Source organism: Camelina sativa, chromosome 7 (assembly GCF_030686135.1).
Source record: "Camelina sativa cultivar CO46 ecotype springtype chromosome 7, ASM3068613v1".
NCBI lineage: Eukaryota > Viridiplantae > Streptophyta > Magnoliopsida > Brassicales > Brassicaceae > Camelina > Camelina sativa.
This window is the reverse complement of record NC_141886.1, coordinates 26,145,833-26,167,000: the sequence shown is the minus strand read 5'-3', so window position 1 is coordinate 26,167,000 and position 21,168 is coordinate 26,145,833. Positions and strand designations below refer to the sequence as shown.

Below are 21,168 nucleotides of genomic sequence, written 5' to 3'. Positions count from 1 at the left end.
TCTCAAATGTTTAGTAACTACAAATAAAAATTGTTCTATAACTCATCAGAAATAAATTCGATTTTAAAGGATCTAAGCGTAGCAAACAGAAAAAATATAGTTTTCCACTTTTTTCACAAATCAGTAAATATTCATCGTAAAAAGAGCGTACATACTTCGAAACCGGAACGAGTCAGTGTATACGTCAACGTATTAGTTTATGTTACTCAAAAAGAAAAAAAGCTCATTAGGGAAGTCAAAAGTCAATCGTTCGAATAAATTATCATATCTATATGTATATCACTGAATCAAGATTTGTTGGTAGAACCAAAAACTTACCAAACCCAAGCGAAAAACCAATAATAGAGTTTAGGTATATGTACATCGAAGAAGTCTACACACTTACGCAGTGATATACATTGGCTTCTAGTTATATCTAAAGCAGGATTCACATAAAACATTGGATTTTTAAACAAAATTTTATAATCAAAATTCGCTGGAAAATAGAAAATGATACCGAATCCATTGATCAAATTAAAACAAGAGACCACTAAATAATACATCCTTATTTTTTCTCCCACCACAATATTCTCTTCTCCGCGTACCCCAAAACTTTTATACGCACCAACCGACCCATTCGAAAAAGAGAAAATAAATCTTATACAATATACACCTAAACCATATGCTATATTGCTACTAACCATTTTTCATATATTAATCATCTACTGTATATAAAAAAAATTATCGAAATAGATTTATTTATACTTTTCTCAATAAACTAAAAAAAAAAAAAAAGATAATGTGTGCGTTTTTGGTTGTGATCATCATCAACTGTTGGAAAGTACTTACTTGCTATCATAACTATATTCCGAAACTTAGAAAGCAATTATTTTCCATGAAAAAAAAAAAGAATAGTCTAGACCGAATAATGGGGTCGGTTGCCCATCCAAAGGAGGGCTATAAATAGAAGCCTTCAAGTTCTCATTTCGACACAACAACTTAAACACACACAAATTTAGTCTCAATCTTGAGCTAAGGTTCTCACATCATATTCTCTCCTTGGAGAATTATGGCTATCTCTAAAGCCCTTATTGCTTCTCTTCTCATATCTCTTCTTGTTCTTCAACTCGTCCAGGCCGATTTGGTACGTCTATTTCCATCACAACATACTCTCAATATAATATATTTATTTATTTAGAAACATATTTCTCACATGTTATCACGACAATATTCTTGCAGGAAAACTCACAGACAAAAGATGGTTACGCAAAGAAGATCGGTAATTATATTACTACGCATAAGTCCATATAAATAATACATAACGCTTGATGTAATTAGTAAACTTAAATAAGCTGTGTTTGTCATTTATGTATAGATTGTGGGAGTGCGTGTCAAGCACGGTGCAGGCTTTCAAGGAGGCCGAGGCTGTGTCACAGAGCGTGCGGGACTTGCTGCTCCAGATGCCAGTGTGTACCACCTGGCACGTACGGAAACTACGACAAATGCGAGTGTTACGCTAGCCTCACCACCCACGGTGGACGCCGCAAGTGCCCATAAGAAACAGGACAAAAGCTCTTAATTGTTTGAGGATAACGCGAGGATGTCGTTTTGTTAGTATTTTGTTGGCGCATATATATGTGGATCAAATAATAAACGAGAACCGTACGTTGTCGTCGTCGTGAGTGAGTACTACTGTATTGTTGATTGGTCTATTTTGTGTAAGTTTCCAGGATTTGAGTTTTGTTTTTATTTATTTGTATATCGATTCGTGCAATAATCTCATTGTATAGTTTCATTTTATGTAATAAAATTATGTAACTCAAAAAAATTATGTAACTTTTGAGTGATTGTTCTGCTTTTTTCTTCTTTTATGGTAAGCGGTTTTCGAAAGATATAGAGATCGATGGAAGATGACAACTATATATAATTGGACTGATTGCGTATTGAGTAAACTGAATAATTGTATTTCAGTGATTAATTCATTTGTGGAGACTGAGACCATAGGTCATTATAATCATTTCAGAGCAAATTTGGTTTAAGATTTTGTTAACATCGATAATTATTCGACAGCCATACACCCTATTCCAAAATTTGGTCCACACACTCATGACATAGGTTCGTCTAAAAGAAAAGAAAACTACAAAGATGACTAGGGTACGGTGTAGTAGTATATAATAGAGATGAATAATAAAGTTTTCCAAAAATCTAGCAAGAGAAGTTAACTGATATGGTGAAAATCCCATTGTGGAAAAATGTCGTTTTGTTAATAACGTTGTGATATAAGACTCTGGTTTAATAAATAAAAATAAAAAATAAAAAATAAAAAAAAATAAATAAATAAATAACAGAAAGAGCCCCCGGCGAGGATCGAACTCGCGGCCTTTCGCTTACGAAGCGAACGCAATACCACTATGCTACGGAGGCCTTCGATTATTGGACGAAACCTAATGTTATTTAAACGCTTATAATTAATAAACCCATGAGAAATGACAAAGGAATGGGAACTCGGAGCATAGACATTTGTAGACAACATAGATGTTTGGTTCGTCGATGTTAGTGAAAATGCCCCTTCTCACGTGTTTACGTTTCTGTTCGTCTTACTTTGTAGCAAAATGAGTAAATACTACTATACTAGTATGTGAATGACCAACTATGAAGCTTGACGACAATTAACTCTGGCAGCATGTTGCGGCTGTGAATTCCAACAGGAATGTACCGGATATCACCTACGTCGACATGACTGAACGTGGAAGTCGTCTGGAGGTACCTTAGAAAAAAATCCCGACCTACCCATAAATTTATCATCAGAAAAGAGTACCAAACCATTGTTTGTATCATCGCTACCCATAAATCTTTCTTGAACCATTGTTTGTTATATGGGCCTTAGTTATCACATGAGTGGATCTTCTTATTTACTTATCAACTCGTATTTTTTATGGGCCTTGATCCAAAATCGTACTCTGCTAACTAATAAATTAAACAAATACACAAAGTCCTAGAGAGTGAACTGATGCCAGGGGCGGACGCAGAGCTACGAGGGGTGTGGCACGTGCCCCACCTCCTTTTTTTTTTTCTTTTATATTATATGTGTTACTGTATTTATAGATCTGTTTTATTGAATATTTTTGAAAGGTGCCACACCCCATTGAAAATCAAATATATGCCTTAACGGCTTAACCCAATCAGTCGTATTAAAAACGTAAAGAAAATTATTTCAATTCAAAATAATTAACAAGAACGACCCACATAACTTTGCTAACAAAAGTCTGTGATAATTTTTTTTTCTGATGCAATAGAAGTTTCCTATAGTTATTTTTTTAAAATGCCATAAGAGAATTAGAACATAAGTGATCTAGTTTTCTGTCTTGGTCAACTAAAACTTGAATTATCATAACTTTTTTAGTTTTTTTCCTAGTTCTAAATACATCAAACATGTTTATTATAAGTAATTATTTTGTGATTAATTTATAATGTGAAAAATTCTCTAGTTAATTTTCTCTAGGTTTATAATATGATTTATTATTCATAAAACTTGTAAATCATGTTATTTTATCATTTAATAGATAATTCGTTTATATACCAATTTTTAATGTAACCTATAATTAATAGTTTTTAAACAATAGTCTATTTTTTAAAATAAAAATATTTAATAAAGTGGCAAATGAAATAGCGATGAAACATATATTTCTTTTATTTATAGTTTTAAATTTATTACAGAACATTTTTATGTTTATATATAATTTTAAATAAATTTAGTATGCGGTGTGTCCTATACTAAAAAGTGTCCTGGATCGGCCATTGACTGATGCTAATTATAAATCGAAAAAGATTAGACAAAGAGAGAGAAAAAGAGAAGAATGAATATCTTTGGTAGACTCACACACAGTAGATAATGAGGAGACAGTTGGCAGAAATCACCTGACTTGTCGATTTCAGTGTGTGACGACGTGGTGAAATGATTAATCTTATCATAGCCGTCGATTTGAACATCACCATTCACCACCACCAGTACTCTCTAGTCTCTCTCTATTTCAAAAGTCTATACTCTAATAGTTTAGAGGGAGGAGCCTTTTGTAAGGGCCATGCCGTTTTCTTATTGGACGAGACAAGACAAAAACATTAAAAGAGAAAAGAAGAGATTTAAAAAACGCCGTGACATTTTCTCGTATTTAAGGAAGACAGCCAGACGTCTGAGTTAAATGGACCCGGCGGACGACCCAATTCTCCAAGTTTGATCATAATTCTTTTTCTTTCTTTTCTTAATGGTACTTTTTGGCCACTTTATAATAATGGTTGCGGAATAAGTAGTAGAGATGATGCGTTCAGAAAACAAAATTGAATGTCTAGTCTTCTTCTTTTATGAACGTATAAAAATTTATAAACTGCCACATAATAGTATTTTGTGATGTCCAACAAACCCCATTTAACTGGTTAAAGCCGTTTAGCCAATTCATTATTTTCGTCAACCATTAATTTGGCCATCTTATCAATATCTCTATCTATAAACACTTTTACCATATGAAACGTTACAAAAATTGAAATTGATTAGAGTAGTTTACTTATACTTACTGACATTTTAAAAACGATGTTGGTATCTTTTTTGCATATCGTCCATGGAATTTAATTCGTTGGCACGGAAACAAAAGAGAAAATATCCATAAAAACCGTACGAATTGAAAATCAAGTGTCCATCATAAGAAACCCATGCATGAAATAATTAGTACAATTTTTTTGGAATTCAGCTCTGGGTGCTGACGTTTCTGACACACTGACCTTGTTCTAATGGATTACGTGGCACAACATTGAAAATAAACGAATCGGACGGATCTCGTCTCTTTTTAACTACACACCGTTGGATCTCTCACCACTGAGGGTAGATAGATAAAAAACGAAACAGAGTGAATGAAATGAGAATAGGCGTTTTTTTATTTTTGTCACATTTGTGTGTTGTGACATTTATAAAAGCGAAGCGATAGAGTGAAACGACAACTTCGGATTATCCGTCTTTACTACATACGGAGGCCAGAGCTAAACTATACACAAAAGATTAGAGAACAAGGTTTTTGGATAGATCTCTCATCTCTGTTTATAATTCTGTGTGTACGTTTTATTTTATATTTTTCTTCTTCATCTTCTTGTGTCAGTTACATATCAATGTTTTGATTTGATTGAAGAACAGTGCCTCCATTAATGAATCTTTCTTTTATTTTCCTTACTAAATGCAAAAATACCCTCTTCTTTTTTTTTTTTGGGTTATTCACGGGTTGTAATGTACAAACATTAATAATAAAAATCTTTTTTTTTTTTTTCCATCTTTAAGTCTTTCTTTCTTTTTTTTTTGCTTTTTGTCTCTTCTCTTTATTTCACGAAGAACCTGATTCTTCGAGACACGAGAAACGATTTTACAACTTTTCTCTCTTTAACATTTTTTTTTCTTTTTTTTGTTTACTTTTCTCTCTTTCCCTTCTTCTTTCTGTAATCTAAAAATCAAAGTGTGTGTGTAAAGTAATCATCAATCCCCTTTTGTTTTGCAGAGATGTCGAAGAAGTGAGTTTTTTTTTTTGTTCTTCTCTGTGAGTCTGAGTCTTTCTTCTTCTTCTTCTTCTTCTTAACCTCTGGTTTGAGTGGTGAGAGAACAAAAAAAATGGAGATGGGTCGTCGAGATGCGATGAGACGTGGAGGAGGAACCAATAAACAACAATCTGGTAACACAAAAATCCAATCTTTTTTTTTTTTTTTTGTTTCAGAAACCAACAAAAATAAAAATCCAACCTTTTTATCTTTATTTTTTTGTCGTTGTTTGCTCTGTTTTGTTTGGTCTCAAAAGTTTTTTTTTTTTTTTTTTTTTTTTTTTTTTTTTTTTTTTTTTTTTTTTTTTTTTTTTGGTCTCAAAAGTTTTTGTATCCAACTCATGGTGTGATTTTTTTAGGATCTGGGTATACTGGAAAATCGAAGAAACGAATGTTGAAGAAACTTGGTTTAGCTGATGATGTAAAACGAATGATGAGTTACGAGTTTCTTCATCATCATCCTTCAGATTTAGAAAACGAGGTTTCTCGGAAGATATCTAAGCTTCCAAAAAAGGTAACTTCTTCATCAATACGCCAAAAACTTAATTTCCTCATTACCTATCTATCCCTTAATTTTCTCCTCATCTTTAAACTCTTTTCACATTTATTAATTTCTCTCTTTTCTCTCTCTCTCTCTCTCTCTCATATTCAGAGTTTGAAAGGCACTAGTGGTGTGGATCATGCCTCTGTACCACGTAAGCTTCGTTCAGGTGCGTTGTTCGTGACTCCAGTGAAAGAAAGAAGAATACTTGTTACAAAACCAATTTTTCATTTTTTGTTTTTTTAGTGAATTAATAATGAACTGCTAATGTGTCAGTCGTTTCTGAGTAGAGTTGGTTGGGAAGATTATGGGTATTTTTTTTGCTTTTGAATCTGTGTTTGAGATTTTGGATTATTTTTCAAGCAAACTCTTTTGCTTTTTTTTTTTTTTTTCCTTTCTCTTTCTTATTGTGGACGCAAGATTCTGCTACATGTCTTTCTTTTTTCTTATATACTTTATAAAAATCAAAAGCTATCAATCTTCAACTTATAATATTTCTTTCTTTTCTTTAAAGCTTGTCTTTGTCAATTGGGGAACTCTCTTTTTCATCTCGAATTCAAAACCTACACTTACTTTTTTTCTTTGCTAACCTTTTCTCACTTCTTTTTTTTAATCTCATTTTGTGCACTTTTCATTTACAGCCATGAAGAAGAGGAATCTTGAATCTATTTCTAAGCTATCCTCTGTATCAAAGAGACTTAACCGGTCGAAAACCGGGAGTGAGTCTTTTAACAAGGAGTTAGTAAAGAAGGAGAATCAAGAAATGGTTGATTGTTTTTTTTTATGATTGACTTCAAATTTTGTAAGACATAGAACATGTAATAGAGTAATGGTTTTGTTTTTTTTTTTGTTTTGGTTAGGAAGCAAAAGCTATAGTTCCTGAGTCGATGATGATTTCGAAAGATGAGAAAGAAGTTGCAGAGACTTTATACGGTTTAGCTGGAATGTTTACTGAGGCTGACTCTATTGATAAGAAGGAGACTTGTCATGAGAAAGAAACTAGCAAACCTGACTCTATCTTGGTTGTGAAACCTGACTATACAGAAGCTGAATCGCTTGAACCGGGAGTTTCAGCTCTCTCTTCAGCCAAAACTAACAAGACTGATGCAAAGCCATTAGTGCAATCTGATAACCAGCTCAGCACAACAGGGTTTGTAGCGAGTTCCTGTTTAAGTTTGTCTTCGGTTATTTATTTCTATTGGTGGTTTCTGTTGTCTAACTTTTACAGAATGGTTGATTTCATTGATAGATTGAAGCAAAGCAGCTTAGTGAATGTGACTGATGCACCTGTAAGCACTCTGATTCCTTCTGAATTTTACTTTCGTAGTTTAGATTCATATAGCCACTGATTACATTGGAAAATTCTTAGGTAAGAGCCCTTGAAACAAAGGTTGCAACTAGTGACACGGACTATAAGAGCAACGGTAATAAAACCTACCTTTGTATCACATATACTCTTGAGTTAAGAACCGTTCTCCTAATACTGACTTTTGTGTTACTCTAAAAAGGTCTTCTTGCACTGTGGCCTGGCTTATCTTCAACTGTTCGTTCAGGAGCTCAAGTTCTTTCAAAGTAACTCCTAACCTGTTAATTCTCTTTTGTGCTGCTGGGTTTCTTATCTTATATATCGTTCTTTCTTAAATCAGACCATCATCCACAAAGCTTCCACCTTGGATGGATCAAGCTGCTTCTCCTTCCAAGACTGCTTCACTCTTGAGTGAACCGTTAAGAGTCCAGCCGAGAAAGTTGAAAAGATGTGCCTCTCACATTTACATTTCCCGTCTCATTAAAGTATTACAGACCAGTAAGAGTAATCCCACGACACTTAACCAAATTGAGCAAAGAACTTCAGATATGTCAGAACGCAGACTCCCTGATCCGGTGACAAGCATTAGTGACTTTAAAACAATGGTTTCTCCAGCCAAGAGGTATCAAAACCCGCATCTACTCGATATACACAGGACACATAACTCAAAACCCGTGCCAGAAGACAGGACTCAGCTTGCTCTCGATCTCAATGGTTCACACACTTCACAAAAACAGGTAATACATCACTATTCTTATTTGGTTAATTCGTTTTCTCTGTGATTCTTATATCTTTTCTCTTTTAACGACAGAGCTATGATTTCCTAACTCTATCATCTGCTGGAGCAACACAATCTCATTTCCAACTTCCAAATTCAATTCCACAGTATCTCTCTGCTGCTTACAATAGGCAACTCTCACCTGCAACTTCTAGCCATCAGGTTTGTTTTATGCTCTAACCCAAAATGACTCTTTACTAGCAAAAGATTAAAGGATTCAGTAAAATAATATAACACAAGACATTCTTTCATCTTATAAGTTGCAGCAGCTTTCTCCATATCTAGCCAGTCGATTCCAAACGGCTTACAATGCAAACCACCAGCACCAGCAACAGCTTCAAAAAAGGCTATGGGCTGCTCAATACAGACCAACAAATGGGAACACCATGCAATCAAACCAGTACAGTCAACCAAACCTCTCCTTGAACCTGACTAGTATTCAACAAACTCCCCAAATTGCTTCCTCCCCAAGGTTTCAAATCAACAACAATGTATCTCAACAGAAACATCATCTCATGGCTGCTGCTGCAGCAATGTCAATAAGCCATCACCATAATGATAACAATCCTTCACGGATGGTGATGAACAGACAAGAACACCATTTCCCACTTATCTACGAAGATACAAGGACACCATTGCAACTACTTTGCAACGAGCAATAGTGAAGCTGCCCTGTTTTGCTTTATAGTTAAATAGTTGTAAGGATTTTACAGATGGTTTGAGTAAAAAAATCAGAGATCTGTTTCTTTCTTCGCCGGAATTTGAGATGGTGATGATTATCGGATAGACAAGGAATTGTCAGTGAGAGGTGAATCCCACTAGTTTGAGAAAAAAAACTTCAATGTCTTTTTATGTAAATGATCCAGGATTTCTTCAAAGGAGCAAATTTTCTTGAGGACCATGTTTTCTAAAGTGAGACAGTCCAAGACAAAAAGTAAAAGTTTCATTAAGTTTCTTGTGCAGCAAGCGAATTGCTCCAAGAAAAATACTTCAATTCTTTCACAAAAATAACATGAATTTTTTGGGAAAAGGGTAGTTTTGGATTTAAACAATTTTACACGGATTTAAAAGTTTTTAAATTGTTTAGTGCAAGTTAATTTTTCTAATAATTAAATCCTCTACAAACGGTATTTTTCACCAAAAAACAAGTGTGAAAGGGAGAAATTTACATTTTACGAACAGGATATATATTCCAAAAGACTATGAAATATTAAAACAATAAGAAAGAAAAGAGTACTCTGAAGAAGTGGAGATGAAGAAAATAATATGCTTTGCGTCGTCTCTCACTCAATTCTAAAGTCACAAAGCTATAAGCATGCAAGCTTATGTATCTCTTTGCTGCGCCACAGAGAGAGAGCTAAACACTAACTAGCCATAATATGGAGACGATGAAGAGAGCAGAGATAGACACAACGTCACCTTTTAAAACTGTCAAAGAAGCCGTTGCTTTGTTTGGCGAGAGAGTCTTAGCCAGCCAAGTCTATTCCAACCATCTCAAAGTGGCAAGTACTTCTTATTTTGTAAACTCACATTACCATATGATTATTTGATTCCGAGATTGGTTATTGTGATAACATTAGTAAAGAAACAGATGCAGGATGAGAAATGGGAAGAAGATCCATCACGGATTGAGACAGAGCTTGAAGAGACAAAACATGATCTCAAAAAGGCAAAGGAAGATAGCATAAAAATGAGAAACGCATTGTCTTGTCTCAAGGAAGAGCTTGAACGGACAAAACAAGAGCTCCAGAAGCTGAGAGTAGATCCTGAGGAACCCGAAAACAGAATCGATGATACTGTCTTCAAAACCAAATTCGAAGTGTTAGTTCCTCGGGTTGATGATGGACCAATCAGAAGTCCGACGTTGAGATCGATGAGCGAGAAAAGATACGTGAAATTTGCAAACCCGACTGGTAATAATGGTTCGGTGGTGGAGTTGTTTCTTGAGAGACATCCTTCGATGAAAAGGAAGGAGAAGAAGATGACGAAGAAGAAGAAGAGTTTGATCCCTTTGTTTATTGGAGGGTTATTTTCTAAGAAAAAGGTTTTGCAATGAAACAGTTTGGTTTCTAAATTTCTTTTGCTGTGTGCTTTTTTTTGGTTTTGATAATAATATCACATGTATGTATGGCTTTCGTAAATGCTTCCTGAAAATATTTTATTTCCACTTATTAAAAAAAAACTTTTATATTCTCGAGTATACATATTTTGATAATAATGAAAATACTCGAAGTTTGAAAGAAATTTACCTAGAAAAGAGTCGTCAAAAATGTGACTAAATTTATAAATGACCATAATATAAATATATAAGTTTCTCAAAATTACAATAACTCAAATAAAAAAAAAGCAAAGCCTCGAACCAAATGTTGAAGGAAAAAAGAAGAAGTGAGTTTTGCCTTTTGAGATGTTGATCACTAAACGTAAGCTTCATGATCTTCATCACAAGACATAGCCGAAGACTTGTTGAAAAACTCTATGCAATCAGCGATAGCTTCACTGTAGTGTACATGAGACGAATAGTACGAACTACTACACGAAACCTTCGGCGGCTCAAACCTCTCTCCGTCGTGGGAACCGTTGCGTGAGTTCTTATGCCGGCGAGAGGAGGAAGGGAGAGTGAGATCGATGAGCCTCATGAGAAACTTTCGTAATCCGTGGAAGAGCTTCATCGTGAAGATAGATAATCCTATCGAACTGATCGTTCGAAGAGATGAATTAGATCTTGAGGGTTTTGTCTATACTCTATATATGAATGGTGAAAGCTCATGTATACATATTTTTTATAATTTAATAACTAGCATTCAAAATTCTTATAAAATAAAATAAAATTCCCTAAGTAAAATTTGTAATGATTCATCAAGGAGGAAAAACAGGAACAAGAGTGTTTCAATGATTAAACCACCAAAGAATTTCTTGAGATGTGTTTTATCCTATGAACATATGTAGGCCCCATCTTAACTCTATCTAAGCTCTTAATCCCATTTAATTGTCTCCAATTTTTGTTTTAATTAAATGACAAGAGATTCATTCAGGACGTGAACTAAAAAAAAAAAAAACTAACCTCTTGTATATGGTTCCGACCAGTGTCACAGACTCATAGCATTGCTCAGGGAAAGAAAAAAAAAATACATCTTCCCCCAACAATATGCTTAATTTGTTTTTAGATTCCATATCAACTTTTGTTTTTCATTTGTTAGTTCAAAGACTAACGTAATTATCTTATATCTTATTAAAATGTTTTCGTCTAAATGTGATTGCAATACAAAATATGAAAAATTAAATCGTGGAATTATGATCTAAGTATAAGTGTACAGCATCAGCAACACTTCAAGACAATGACATCAGTATCTTTTGCTATAATTCCAACGTAAGATACCTGACCACATGCACATAGAGACTGAAGTTTTCTTTAGATTTAAAGCTTTTCAATGAAAAACAAACAAAATAGACGAGAAACAAGGAAATAATCAACGTACGATTAAATCATACGTTGAACTGCCGTATAATTAATGCATGATTAAAGCTGTAACTAGTGATTTAATCACTGTGATTACAGTCAGAAAAGAAGATTAGTGGTCCTGCGGTTACACTTGTCTTTGACCTAGTTTTAGGGGTACAATGAATTTTGGGACCAGTAAGCAAAACATTTAACTTCAAAAACATTATTCGTACGTAGAACAAAACAAGAGTTTGATTCAAAAAGGAAAAAAAGGGAAGTACATACATATATTAAAAGGCAGATAACGAGGGAATTCATTAGAGAGAAAGGGGACATGGAGCGAACATAAAAGAATTAAGAGGCTTTTGGTGAAATGATTTGTTGGATTAGGAATTCATTTTTTATAATTTAAGGTTTTATGACGGTTATGATTATGTCTTGCACTTTAAATTCTTCCTTAAGATTAAAACTAACTAAGAGCATTCTCATCAGTCTTCCTCCGGCAGGTGTCTTATATATTAATTAATAATAATTTTATGTAAAACTTTCCACTAACTTCTACTCTCCTCTGTCTCTAAAAGATTGATGTGTAGAATCTTTTACATATTTTAAGAAAACAATAATTACTGAGTTTAAATATATTTTTTTCTTTGACTAAAGAAATATTATTTAATTTTAAATCAATAACAATTCAAAATTTTAAATATTTTCAATGATTACTTCTTGAAGTTTACAAAACATCAATCTTTGTGAGACAAAAAAATATCTCAAAACATCAATCTTTGTGGGACAAACGGAGTATTTATTTTTTTCTCCTCCATTGATTATCTTTTACATATGAATGTCTTAAGAATAAAAGACACAAATATATTACATTTTTGACTCTTTGACAACAAGAAGAAAAAAAATCTCAAACTAGAGTTTTGATTCCAAGTGACACCTAAAAACTCCAATACATGAAGACACAAAAGCCAGTTGTAGATAGGAGAGTAAAACACCTTAGGAAGTTGATGATCACCAAGTGGAGGACTGAGTTGCAGAGAACAAATCAGCAAAAGCTCTCTCCAGTGCCAAATCCTGCAGTTTGCAAAGCTCTCTTCACCATCTTTCTTATACAACCCTTAATCCTATTTCATTTGACCTTTCTACATCTCTTCCCCTATATATATTCAACTTCCATCTAGCTAAAGCTCTCTCTCCATCTCAAAAAAAAAAAGAAAAGAAAAATCCCATCATCAATGGCTAACCGAGGAGGAGGAGAGGTCAATCAAGCTGGCCATGGAGCCAATCCACTTCCCTTGGCTTTGTGGTCATCTAATATAAACGTTGAAAAATGATTCAGTGTACATACATGTTCTCATATTTGCAAAATCACAAGTGTGTGTACTTATTTAAATGGAGTTATGCTCCCTGTCAATGAAAAGAAAATAATTAAAACCAGAACAAGAGAAAGACTTGAACCAGAACAAGACTTAAGAAAGATTTAAACCAGAACAAGAGAAACCAGAACAAGACTTAAAAACAGAACCAAACTAGACATACAAATCAGAACCAAACATGACTTACAACAAGAAACAAACAAGGATCAATCAAGACTTAAAAACAGAACCAAACTAGACTGGACATAACCAAATAAGAGGTTATCTAAAACACATGATTGACCAAGTTAAATACGAAGGATGCACATCCACTATAACTAATCTAATATACTTATGAACTTAGATAGGATCAAGCAGAGATGAATATCAGATTCATCATCGCAGATGCAACTAAATTGAAACATCAAGACTGCAAAATTTGGATCTTTAGATGACTCAAATAGAAATCAGAAACTTAAAAGTAAAAACAGAGGACACAAATTGAAAAATCATATATATAATACAAAATGATTTCCCCTAATTGAGGGATCATCTTAATACAAATTGATTTCAGAATAAACAGATCACACAAACGATTTCTGATATTTTTATTTATAAAATCAAAGATCTCTATCAATTTCAAACAAATGATTCTGGATTCTATCAAGAGAAATCTAGAAATGAATCACTGAGTAAATCAAAAGACTTTTATATACCAGACAAAGGAGAATCTTACCTAGAGTCGAAAGGAAGAAGATGAAGTAATCAGACTTAGAAAATCTTAGAGAGAGAGACAGATTTTGGGTCGATTGGAGTAAAAGGAAGAAAAAAAATATATATATGAATTAATACGGACGAATGGCGTCTTGACACGCATAAGTGTCTCTGGGGTTCTAAAAATGTCGCGGGAGACTCGAGTCTCCCCTAATTACTTGATAAATAATTATTTTTAATCAGTTAAATAATTTTTTAATCTACTGACCCTCTCCTAAAATGACCGATGGTCGTGCCCTAAAACCACCTGGATAACTCATAAAATTAACTCAATAGTTTATTAATTTCGTGAACTTTTACTACTATACCAGAGACTTTTACCAGACTGATTCAAGTTGGCTTTAACAACAAAAGTGTAATTTGCAATGAGAGAAACTTGCTTGTAATAAAAGATGTTGTGGTAAAAGCGTAATAATTGGAATGTAATTTCGCACGTGGATTAAACATAATGTAAAAGTGTAACATCATGTACGAAGATCGGCTAAAATAACAAAAATGTAATTTTTTTAGTCATGCACGAAGCACGATAAATGATTAAATTATTTTTCTTCGTTTCTGTAAACAAATGAATTATTCTGTACTTCAAAAATGAAAAAAAAAAGAAAAAAGAGACTTGGGTCGAATTTCAATGGATCAAGGACCTTTGAGTATGGTGGATTCTACAGACGATGACCCTTTTGGGCCAAAGTTTTTTTAAGGTAAGTAATGACCCATTTCTAACAAGTCGTGAAGGCCCATTTGAGTACACGTAACAAATAGAGAAAAATGTGCGGTAGTATAGCAATTAGAATTCAGAATACAGGTTTTGACCCCGCAGTGATATATATTTTAGTTTTCTTTTTGAATCAAGTTTTTTGTGTTCAATTCTTTTGAGCCATTTTTTTTTTTTTTTCCGTAAACAAGTTCGAGTTTCTAGGGAAGATATTACATATAATCGGACAAGTGACTTAAAACGGTAAAAATAAAAATGCAGAAAAAGAAACAGTAAACAATAATATACTAGGCTAAAGAGGTAACGGTAAAAAAAAGTTATATAAAAAGAAACTTTGTCACCTTCTACCGTAACGATAACAATTACTAATCGATCAGAACCTATTTGTTGCCAATAAAAAGTAACTAAGTAAGTAATAATCAACAAACGATTAAAAGAACTAATCACTTGTTTTGTAGATGTCTCCTAAATATCGTCAAGCTTTTTTATTATTATTATCATATGTTCTGGCTTTTTAAAGCCACTTTTTCTGGCTTGGCAAGCCAGCATTGACAGATTATGATTCAACAATTTTACTTTTTATGATGATCTGAAATCATTTCCAAACACCCTTCAACAAAACCTCTCACAACATAAACTACAAGCGGGATTAAGCCCTACATCTCCCCGTTGAAATATGTTGATACTCAAAGCTCCAAAGGTCTCAAATATTTTATTTCATAGAGTATACAAATATAAGCATTACTTAATCGATGCATGTTCTTTTTTAAAATGGAGATAGACATATATGCGTATGTGTTTTAAGGTCTTACTTTTTAACATTGCTCGCTATAGTTGGGTCAACTTTAATTTCATCTTTTAATAGAACTTCTGAATTCTGAAACTTATGCTCCACATATTTGTTGCAAAACTCGAATATAAAACTGGTTTGATTCCAAATCTCTGATTTCATTTGCAACTTCAAGGAGAAATCGAGTTATTTTATAAATAAACAATGTAGCAAGCTTCTGACAACGAGGAAAGTTCCAATGGTGCACCCTCTCACAGCGTGCAACCCTTTTTATTACTTATGGGTAAATTTCGAACTTATCTAAACTATGCCAATATATACCTGCTGTGTTTCTTCTTATGTTTTGACAACACTTCTATACTCTACTAAAAAACTATACAACACCCAACTTTTATTTACAAAAATCAAATCAGCTTTCCCTAGAAAAATTAAAGCAAAAAAAAAAAATGAAAAGAACTCGGGTGAATAAAACAATTTACTGAAAACGCATGTGGTAGCAATTATACCACCCTGCCACTCCCACACTATTTGATGCCCACCAGTGTGAACAGCTATCAAAGTTACTATAGTTAACAAAATGTTACATTTACTTACTGGTCAAAAAGCCTAATTTGAGAAAAGAACACGTTAACTTCACCATAATTAATCATGATTTTTTAAACTCACCTCTACTAGTAATTCTTAACCTAACTCATGAGGTCAATGATAAAAATATGTAATTAAGTCAATACAAAAGATGGAATTTATGATTCAGGTTGATGATTAATTAACCTGATCTCCTTATACTATTAAAAAGTTAGAAGTAGTACTAGAACAACCATTATTTTTCTTAAGTTAAAATACAAATTCAAGATTCTAAGACTTTGTAAATAACCACGAAGCAAGGTAATATAGCTCTCGGGTTATAAACCACAAGCTCCTCCAGATTCGAATAAACTCCAGCGTTGACCGCCACCGAGTCGTACACACCACCGCTCGATGAAACTCCAGCCGCCGAACTATCCTCCACCGGAGACTTCTTCTCCGCCGTAGCAGAACCCTCCGCCGCGGGTAAATCAACGCGTTTAACTCTCCCAGCGATCACGCGGCAGACAAGCATCACCCTCCTCGCATCATCGCTACACGTCAGCAAATCATCAGCTCTTCCGCTACTGGCCGTCGTCCTCACGCCACCGACGTTAGCAGTTGCGGTGGCTCCTCCTCCGCCAGCGGATTTTCCTAGGAATCCGTGGCGAATCGCGTTGCAGACGCCACAGCCAGGGAGGTTGGAGCAGAGAGAAGACGAGCCACGAGCTCCGAGAGAGCAAGTGAGAGTGGTGCAGTGGAAACGCAGAAGCTCGTTACCGTCGGCGGCACAACGAGCGTCTTTTCTGGTGGTTTGTAGCGCACGCGCCTTCACCGCGTCTCGGCAGTCTTCGAACCGTTGGATCGTACGCTGAGTGTTGTGGACTTTTAATATCCGTTCGATTTGACAGATGGGACTGTCTTTTTTAAGCCAGCTTGATTTGAATATGATCTCCACTATGTTTCGACCCGAATCTTCCGGACCTAACTCCGAAACTGCAATAAAACGACAACGTTTTTTGCTCATGAAATCAGGGAAACTCTATACGAAGTCAAAACAAAATCTTGAGTTTTGGAAACATTAAGACAGAGTTTTAATTCGGTTACTGTCAGGTGGGGTTGTAATTCTTATACTGTCGAATAGTTAAATGACACGTAATAATATCAGGGGGGACATTGAATTTAGTTAAGAGCAGAGAGACAGCTGTTTCTTTTTATAGTACACAAAATGGTCCCATGGCAGCATGCTAAGTGTTTTCCAAAGCAAAACGACATATATGGATACCATAGAATATATTGTCCTCTCCAGTTATATTTATTCCCTATTCTCTTTTGTAATTTTCTCTAAAAATACGGATGAATCTGCGACATAAGGCCAAATTCATCCTAACTTATTTGATCGATATTATCACCGACAATAACATTGAGATCTTGATTCCATTAAAAAAGATAAGTGTAAGCTATTAAAGCATGTTCGTTAATTATTTGCTTAACATTACGGTAAATCTATCGATAAATCCAAGTGCAGATTCACCGGAAAACATGTGTTAGTGCTAATAATTCAATCAAATACTAAACAAGTTGAGTTTATATCATCATTCACAAGTCAAATCATGGACTGAGATCTTAATTTTTTTCCAGTTAAGGATCCAAAAACATAATATTTTACTTTACTAAGCAATTTTGCATTAACGAAATCCCACTAGATACTAGGTTTGACTTTAAAAAAGTGACTACTCAGTACTCACACCAAAAAAAAAAAAAAAAAGGATTGTCGCTAAATGATAAAGTTAGTAAATTTCAAAAACCGAAAATAGTAAAATGTAAAATCCGCACCTGCGTGACGAACAGCTTGGTGAAGCTCTAAGCTTTCAAGCTTGGGAAAAACTTCTCCACATTGGGAACAAGCACAAACCCTAGGCGAAATCGGATACCTACATTTTTTTAAAAAAAAGAATGAACTTGCAGAAACATAAATTATAACTAGGATTATTTTTCATCATTGATTTGTGTAGTCATTTTACCTGCTAGGGTCAACGATCATGTGACATTCGTAACATCCGGAGAGTTTACGGAACTGCATTGCTCTAAACGACGTCGTTGATGATGACGTGTAACTCCCGCTGGCGTTAGATCTTGTTGAGCCAGATGTAAGAGACCGAGACGAAGAAGAACCGTGTTGACCAGGTTTCCGAGTCAGAAGCCGAGTCTCCGAGTCAGGAGCAGTCGAGTTAGCTACGTCGGGAGAGTGGTCTGCTCTATGAACCACGCGAGTGTTGCCGTGAGCCACGTCTCTGAAGCTACATATGGAGCTGCACGACGAGCCGAGCTTGGAAGGAGATAAGTTAGTAGCTATGGACGGACCAGGCTGAGAGTTCTTGGAAGGATCATGGACTCTTGACCCTTCGATTTGCTTGCAAGTCAATAGGTTCTTGATTTGGTCCCATGAAGAAGGCTGCTTCGGAAGTACTGCTTTCTTCGGTTTCTGCGGTTTGTGTGGTTTCTGTTTCTGCGGTTGAGTTTGATCGGTGGGATTCTCGCGTTTCTTGCGTTTGCTCGACGGTGGATTGTGTTTTTGAGGCGGCTCTGCGTTTTCCGGCAAGAAAGTTAGTAAAGCCATTGTAAGAAAGAAGGAAAGAAACTCTTGAGAATGTGAGAGTTGCTCTTTTGTGTTCTTCTTTATGGTTCTTTAATTATAAGCTTTTTTTCTTAGGTGTTGAAATCGAAGATGGATCCAAGATGTGTAATAAGGAGGGAAGAAGATTAAAGTAGTGGGCTCTATCTTTCTTTAATTATTTATTTAACAGTTTTACTTTCTTACCCTTCTCATAAATATTCTTCTCATTTCGAATTTTAATTTACTAAGATTTATAATCTTTTGAATTGATAATAAAATAGGCTACTAAATTAACTATATTCAGATATCTTCTCTTGTCAGATAAAACAAATCTTTCTAATTAATTTTGGCATCTGGTTACTTTGTTAGGTTAGTTGTAGACTTGCAGTGCAGTTAATTTGTATATTTTCCTCAAAAGAAAAAACAGTATTTAATATACATTTCAAATAGTGAATTACTCTTTTGATGATAAGAAATTAGTTAGAGGATACTGAAATTAATATTTTTTGGACGAGCTTGGTTGGCCTTGTATGTGCTTTAACTGCTTCGTCTATCTATCAGCTTCATCTGTATAATCTGCCATTACAGTTTGACCTACTTAAGGGGCTGACTTTGTTCACGTCACTGAAGCTTCCATTGGTACAAAACGCCACGTAAGAAAGCATCTCGACTCTTTTAATATAGTATAAATTTGTTTGGTATTCGAATTATACTCAAATCTCTGGTTGAAATCTCATTACTATGAAGACGCTAAATTACATAATAAAAATGAAAAATTTAGCTATGAAGAATAGATTGGAGAATTAATCCGTGTTTATCAAAATAGAAAAAGGTTTGAAGATTCCGTGAATGCAAGCAAGAAAAAAAACGATAATAGTACTCATGATTATAAAATAATTGTTTTGGATGTATGGTCAAAACAATTGTTTAAAACAGAAACAAGATTACACGTTAAACACCAGACAAGGTCTTTGGAAACTTCGTATCTGGAACTGTGATTACGGATTCCAAATGTTCTATTTGTCTCGAGTTGTATTTTTCAATGTCTTTTATTTCTTAGTTTCCTATAAATAAACTAAACTATACTGCTTTTAAAATTTAATTCAATAGTATGTTTTCGTGTTAAATTCAATAATTGTATGAAGTATTTTACTATTCTAGGTTTATGCAATGTGATTGTATTTGTAAGGAATTGGTACTGGATTAGACTGATAGACTGTTCCTTTTTCAAAGCAATTAAGTTAGGGTGTCATAAACTAATCTCACTACAGTAAAAAGTAGTGGAGTTAAACTTGAAGTTTGTGTAAATAGGTATGGGTTTAAATTCATTTATTAATATATATACTGACTATCATAAAAAGGTTTAATGCGCCAAATAATAATAATTTATTGTATAAAATGGTGAGAATTGAGAATGCCACAACGCAGTGTCTAGTGTCCACATTGTGTATCAGTGTATGGGGTGGTAACTCAGGCGCCATAATTTTTTAGGCTGTGGTATTAAAAACATAAATTTGAGTAACTGTACTAACCACTCATCAATAAGTAACATAAAGTGAATTAATCATAATCAAGGTAAATACTAAATACTGAAGCAATCAAAATATTTGGTTAAGGTTGACCGTTGACCAGATGTAAAAATCGAAGGCCATCACATTCGCCACAATACTTGGATTTTATCACGAAGTCGCTTTGGCCTTCTCACTCGTCGTGTTCCACATTTGTCCCTCTCTTTTGTTTTTTTTCAATCTAATAAACTTGGTTATAAAAATCATCAGAGATTATTATTATAGAATTAGTCATTTCGTTTCAAACTGTGTTCAATGATGTTTGCTATTTTATAAGTTTTTTTTTTTTTTTTTTTTTATAAGTTTCATCGAGAAAAAGGAGCGTGAGGTGTTTGATTCTTAAAAACGAGTTTGAATTTCAAAAAAACGAAAAGTTAAAGTAATTGTTTACAAACGTAACGTTTGAATAATTTGTTATAAGTCCGGTGACAATGGAATTTATTCGACTGACAGAAAAATTAATCCCTGCTGCATGTCGTATTAAAAAGAGTCACTCACAACGTGGCCGGTTAGGACTGGGTTGTGATTAATAAATTTTACCCATTTATAACTTCAAAAATTGATATAAATTTTATATTGGTATTACCCATCTTGTATTGCAGTAAAGAGAAACCTTCCAATTCCCAATTTGTATAAATTCAAGTGCTTTGAATATGGCATTAAATATAGAGCCACGAACGATTGTAGTTTTTTAAAACACCGACAGAGAGAGAGAGCTTCGTACCGTGATAAGTATATACAGTATATACAGTATGAATTATGGATCTTTTCATGAATTTTCTCAGGTATGTTTTGAAATTTTTTGTAAGGTTTATTTCTGTGACCAACAACAAGAAGCGTATATCTCTAGATACAAAATGGTGTTACTATTAGTATAATGTGTTATTCGTTTACCATGCTATAAAGTGCACGTGTGATTTGGGGTCTAAAGGTTTGGCAAAATGGTTTTAAAATATATGAAACTAGAGACAATTGTGTCCCCATTTCATGTTATCATAATAGACTACGTACTATATTATAAGGAATCGAATCAAGCCCCTTATCTGATTTCATTTAAATTACATTACATCTCCCACCCGATAAGTTGAAAACTCAAACGTACGGACATATCCCTAATATCAAATGATTAATCCCTAGCTCAAAGGGACAAATATCATAAAGAAAAAAGAAAA

At 34.1% G+C, this 21,168-nt stretch overlaps 4 protein-coding genes and 1 non-coding gene across 10 annotated transcripts; 3 read left to right on the top strand and 2 right to left on the bottom strand.

Moving 5' to 3' along the window:
- The first annotated feature begins 970 nt into the window (after positions 1–970).
- Positions 971–1,807, top strand: LOC104702320 (gibberellin-regulated protein 1). Its single transcript, XM_010418168.3, has 3 exons — positions 971–1,123; positions 1,219–1,258; positions 1,355–1,807. The coding sequence occupies exons 1-3, from the start codon at positions 1,049–1,051 to the stop codon at positions 1,534–1,536; spliced, it is 297 nt and encodes a 98-aa protein (XP_010416470.1). The 5' UTR covers positions 971–1,048; the 3' UTR covers positions 1,537–1,807.
- A 524-nt stretch (positions 1,808–2,331) lies between these two features.
- Positions 2,332–2,403, bottom strand: TRNAT-CGU (transfer RNA threonine (anticodon CGU)). Its single transcript has one exon. It is a non-coding gene; the product is annotated as a tRNA-Thr (tRNA).
- Positions 2,404–4,848: 2,445 nt separating this feature from the next.
- Positions 4,849–9,067, top strand: LOC104702318 (uncharacterized). Of its 6 annotated transcripts, none has more exons than XM_010418165.3 (12): positions 4,849–5,038; positions 5,514–5,684; positions 5,909–6,063; positions 6,202–6,259; positions 6,732–6,856; positions 6,951–7,240; positions 7,340–7,379; positions 7,460–7,514; positions 7,599–7,662; positions 7,737–8,133; positions 8,208–8,336; positions 8,435–9,067. In XM_010418165.3, exons 2-12 carry the CDS (start codon positions 5,624–5,626, stop codon positions 8,834–8,836), a joined length of 1,776 nt encoding a protein of 591 aa, XP_010416467.1. In that variant the 5' UTR covers positions 4,849–5,038; positions 5,514–5,623; the 3' UTR covers positions 8,837–9,067. The 6 variants fall into 6 exon arrangements, with proteins under 6 accessions (XP_010416467.1, XP_087313197.1, XP_087313196.1 ...); XM_087457071.1 differs by having other exon boundaries at positions 4,859–5,038; positions 8,444–9,067; XM_087457070.1 differs by having other exon boundaries at positions 4,859–5,038; positions 8,441–9,067.
- A 342-nt stretch (positions 9,068–9,409) lies between these two features.
- Positions 9,410–10,364, top strand: LOC104702317 (WEB family protein At1g75720-like). Its single transcript, XM_010418164.3, has 2 exons — positions 9,410–9,676; positions 9,766–10,364. The coding sequence occupies exons 1-2, from the start codon at positions 9,554–9,556 to the stop codon at positions 10,228–10,230; spliced, it is 588 nt and encodes a 195-aa protein (XP_010416466.1). The 5' UTR covers positions 9,410–9,553; the 3' UTR covers positions 10,231–10,364.
- Positions 10,365–15,982: 5,618 nt separating this feature from the next.
- LOC104702316 (uncharacterized) lies at positions 15,983–18,649 on the bottom strand. Its single transcript, XM_010418163.3, has 3 exons — positions 17,836–18,649; positions 17,648–17,745; positions 15,983–16,807 (listed from the first exon to the last, which is right to left on the bottom strand). Exons 1-3 carry the CDS (start codon positions 18,429–18,431, stop codon positions 16,095–16,097), a joined length of 1,407 nt encoding a protein of 468 aa, XP_010416465.1. The 5' UTR covers positions 18,432–18,649; the 3' UTR covers positions 15,983–16,094.
- Positions 18,650–21,168: the final 2,519 nt, after the last annotated feature.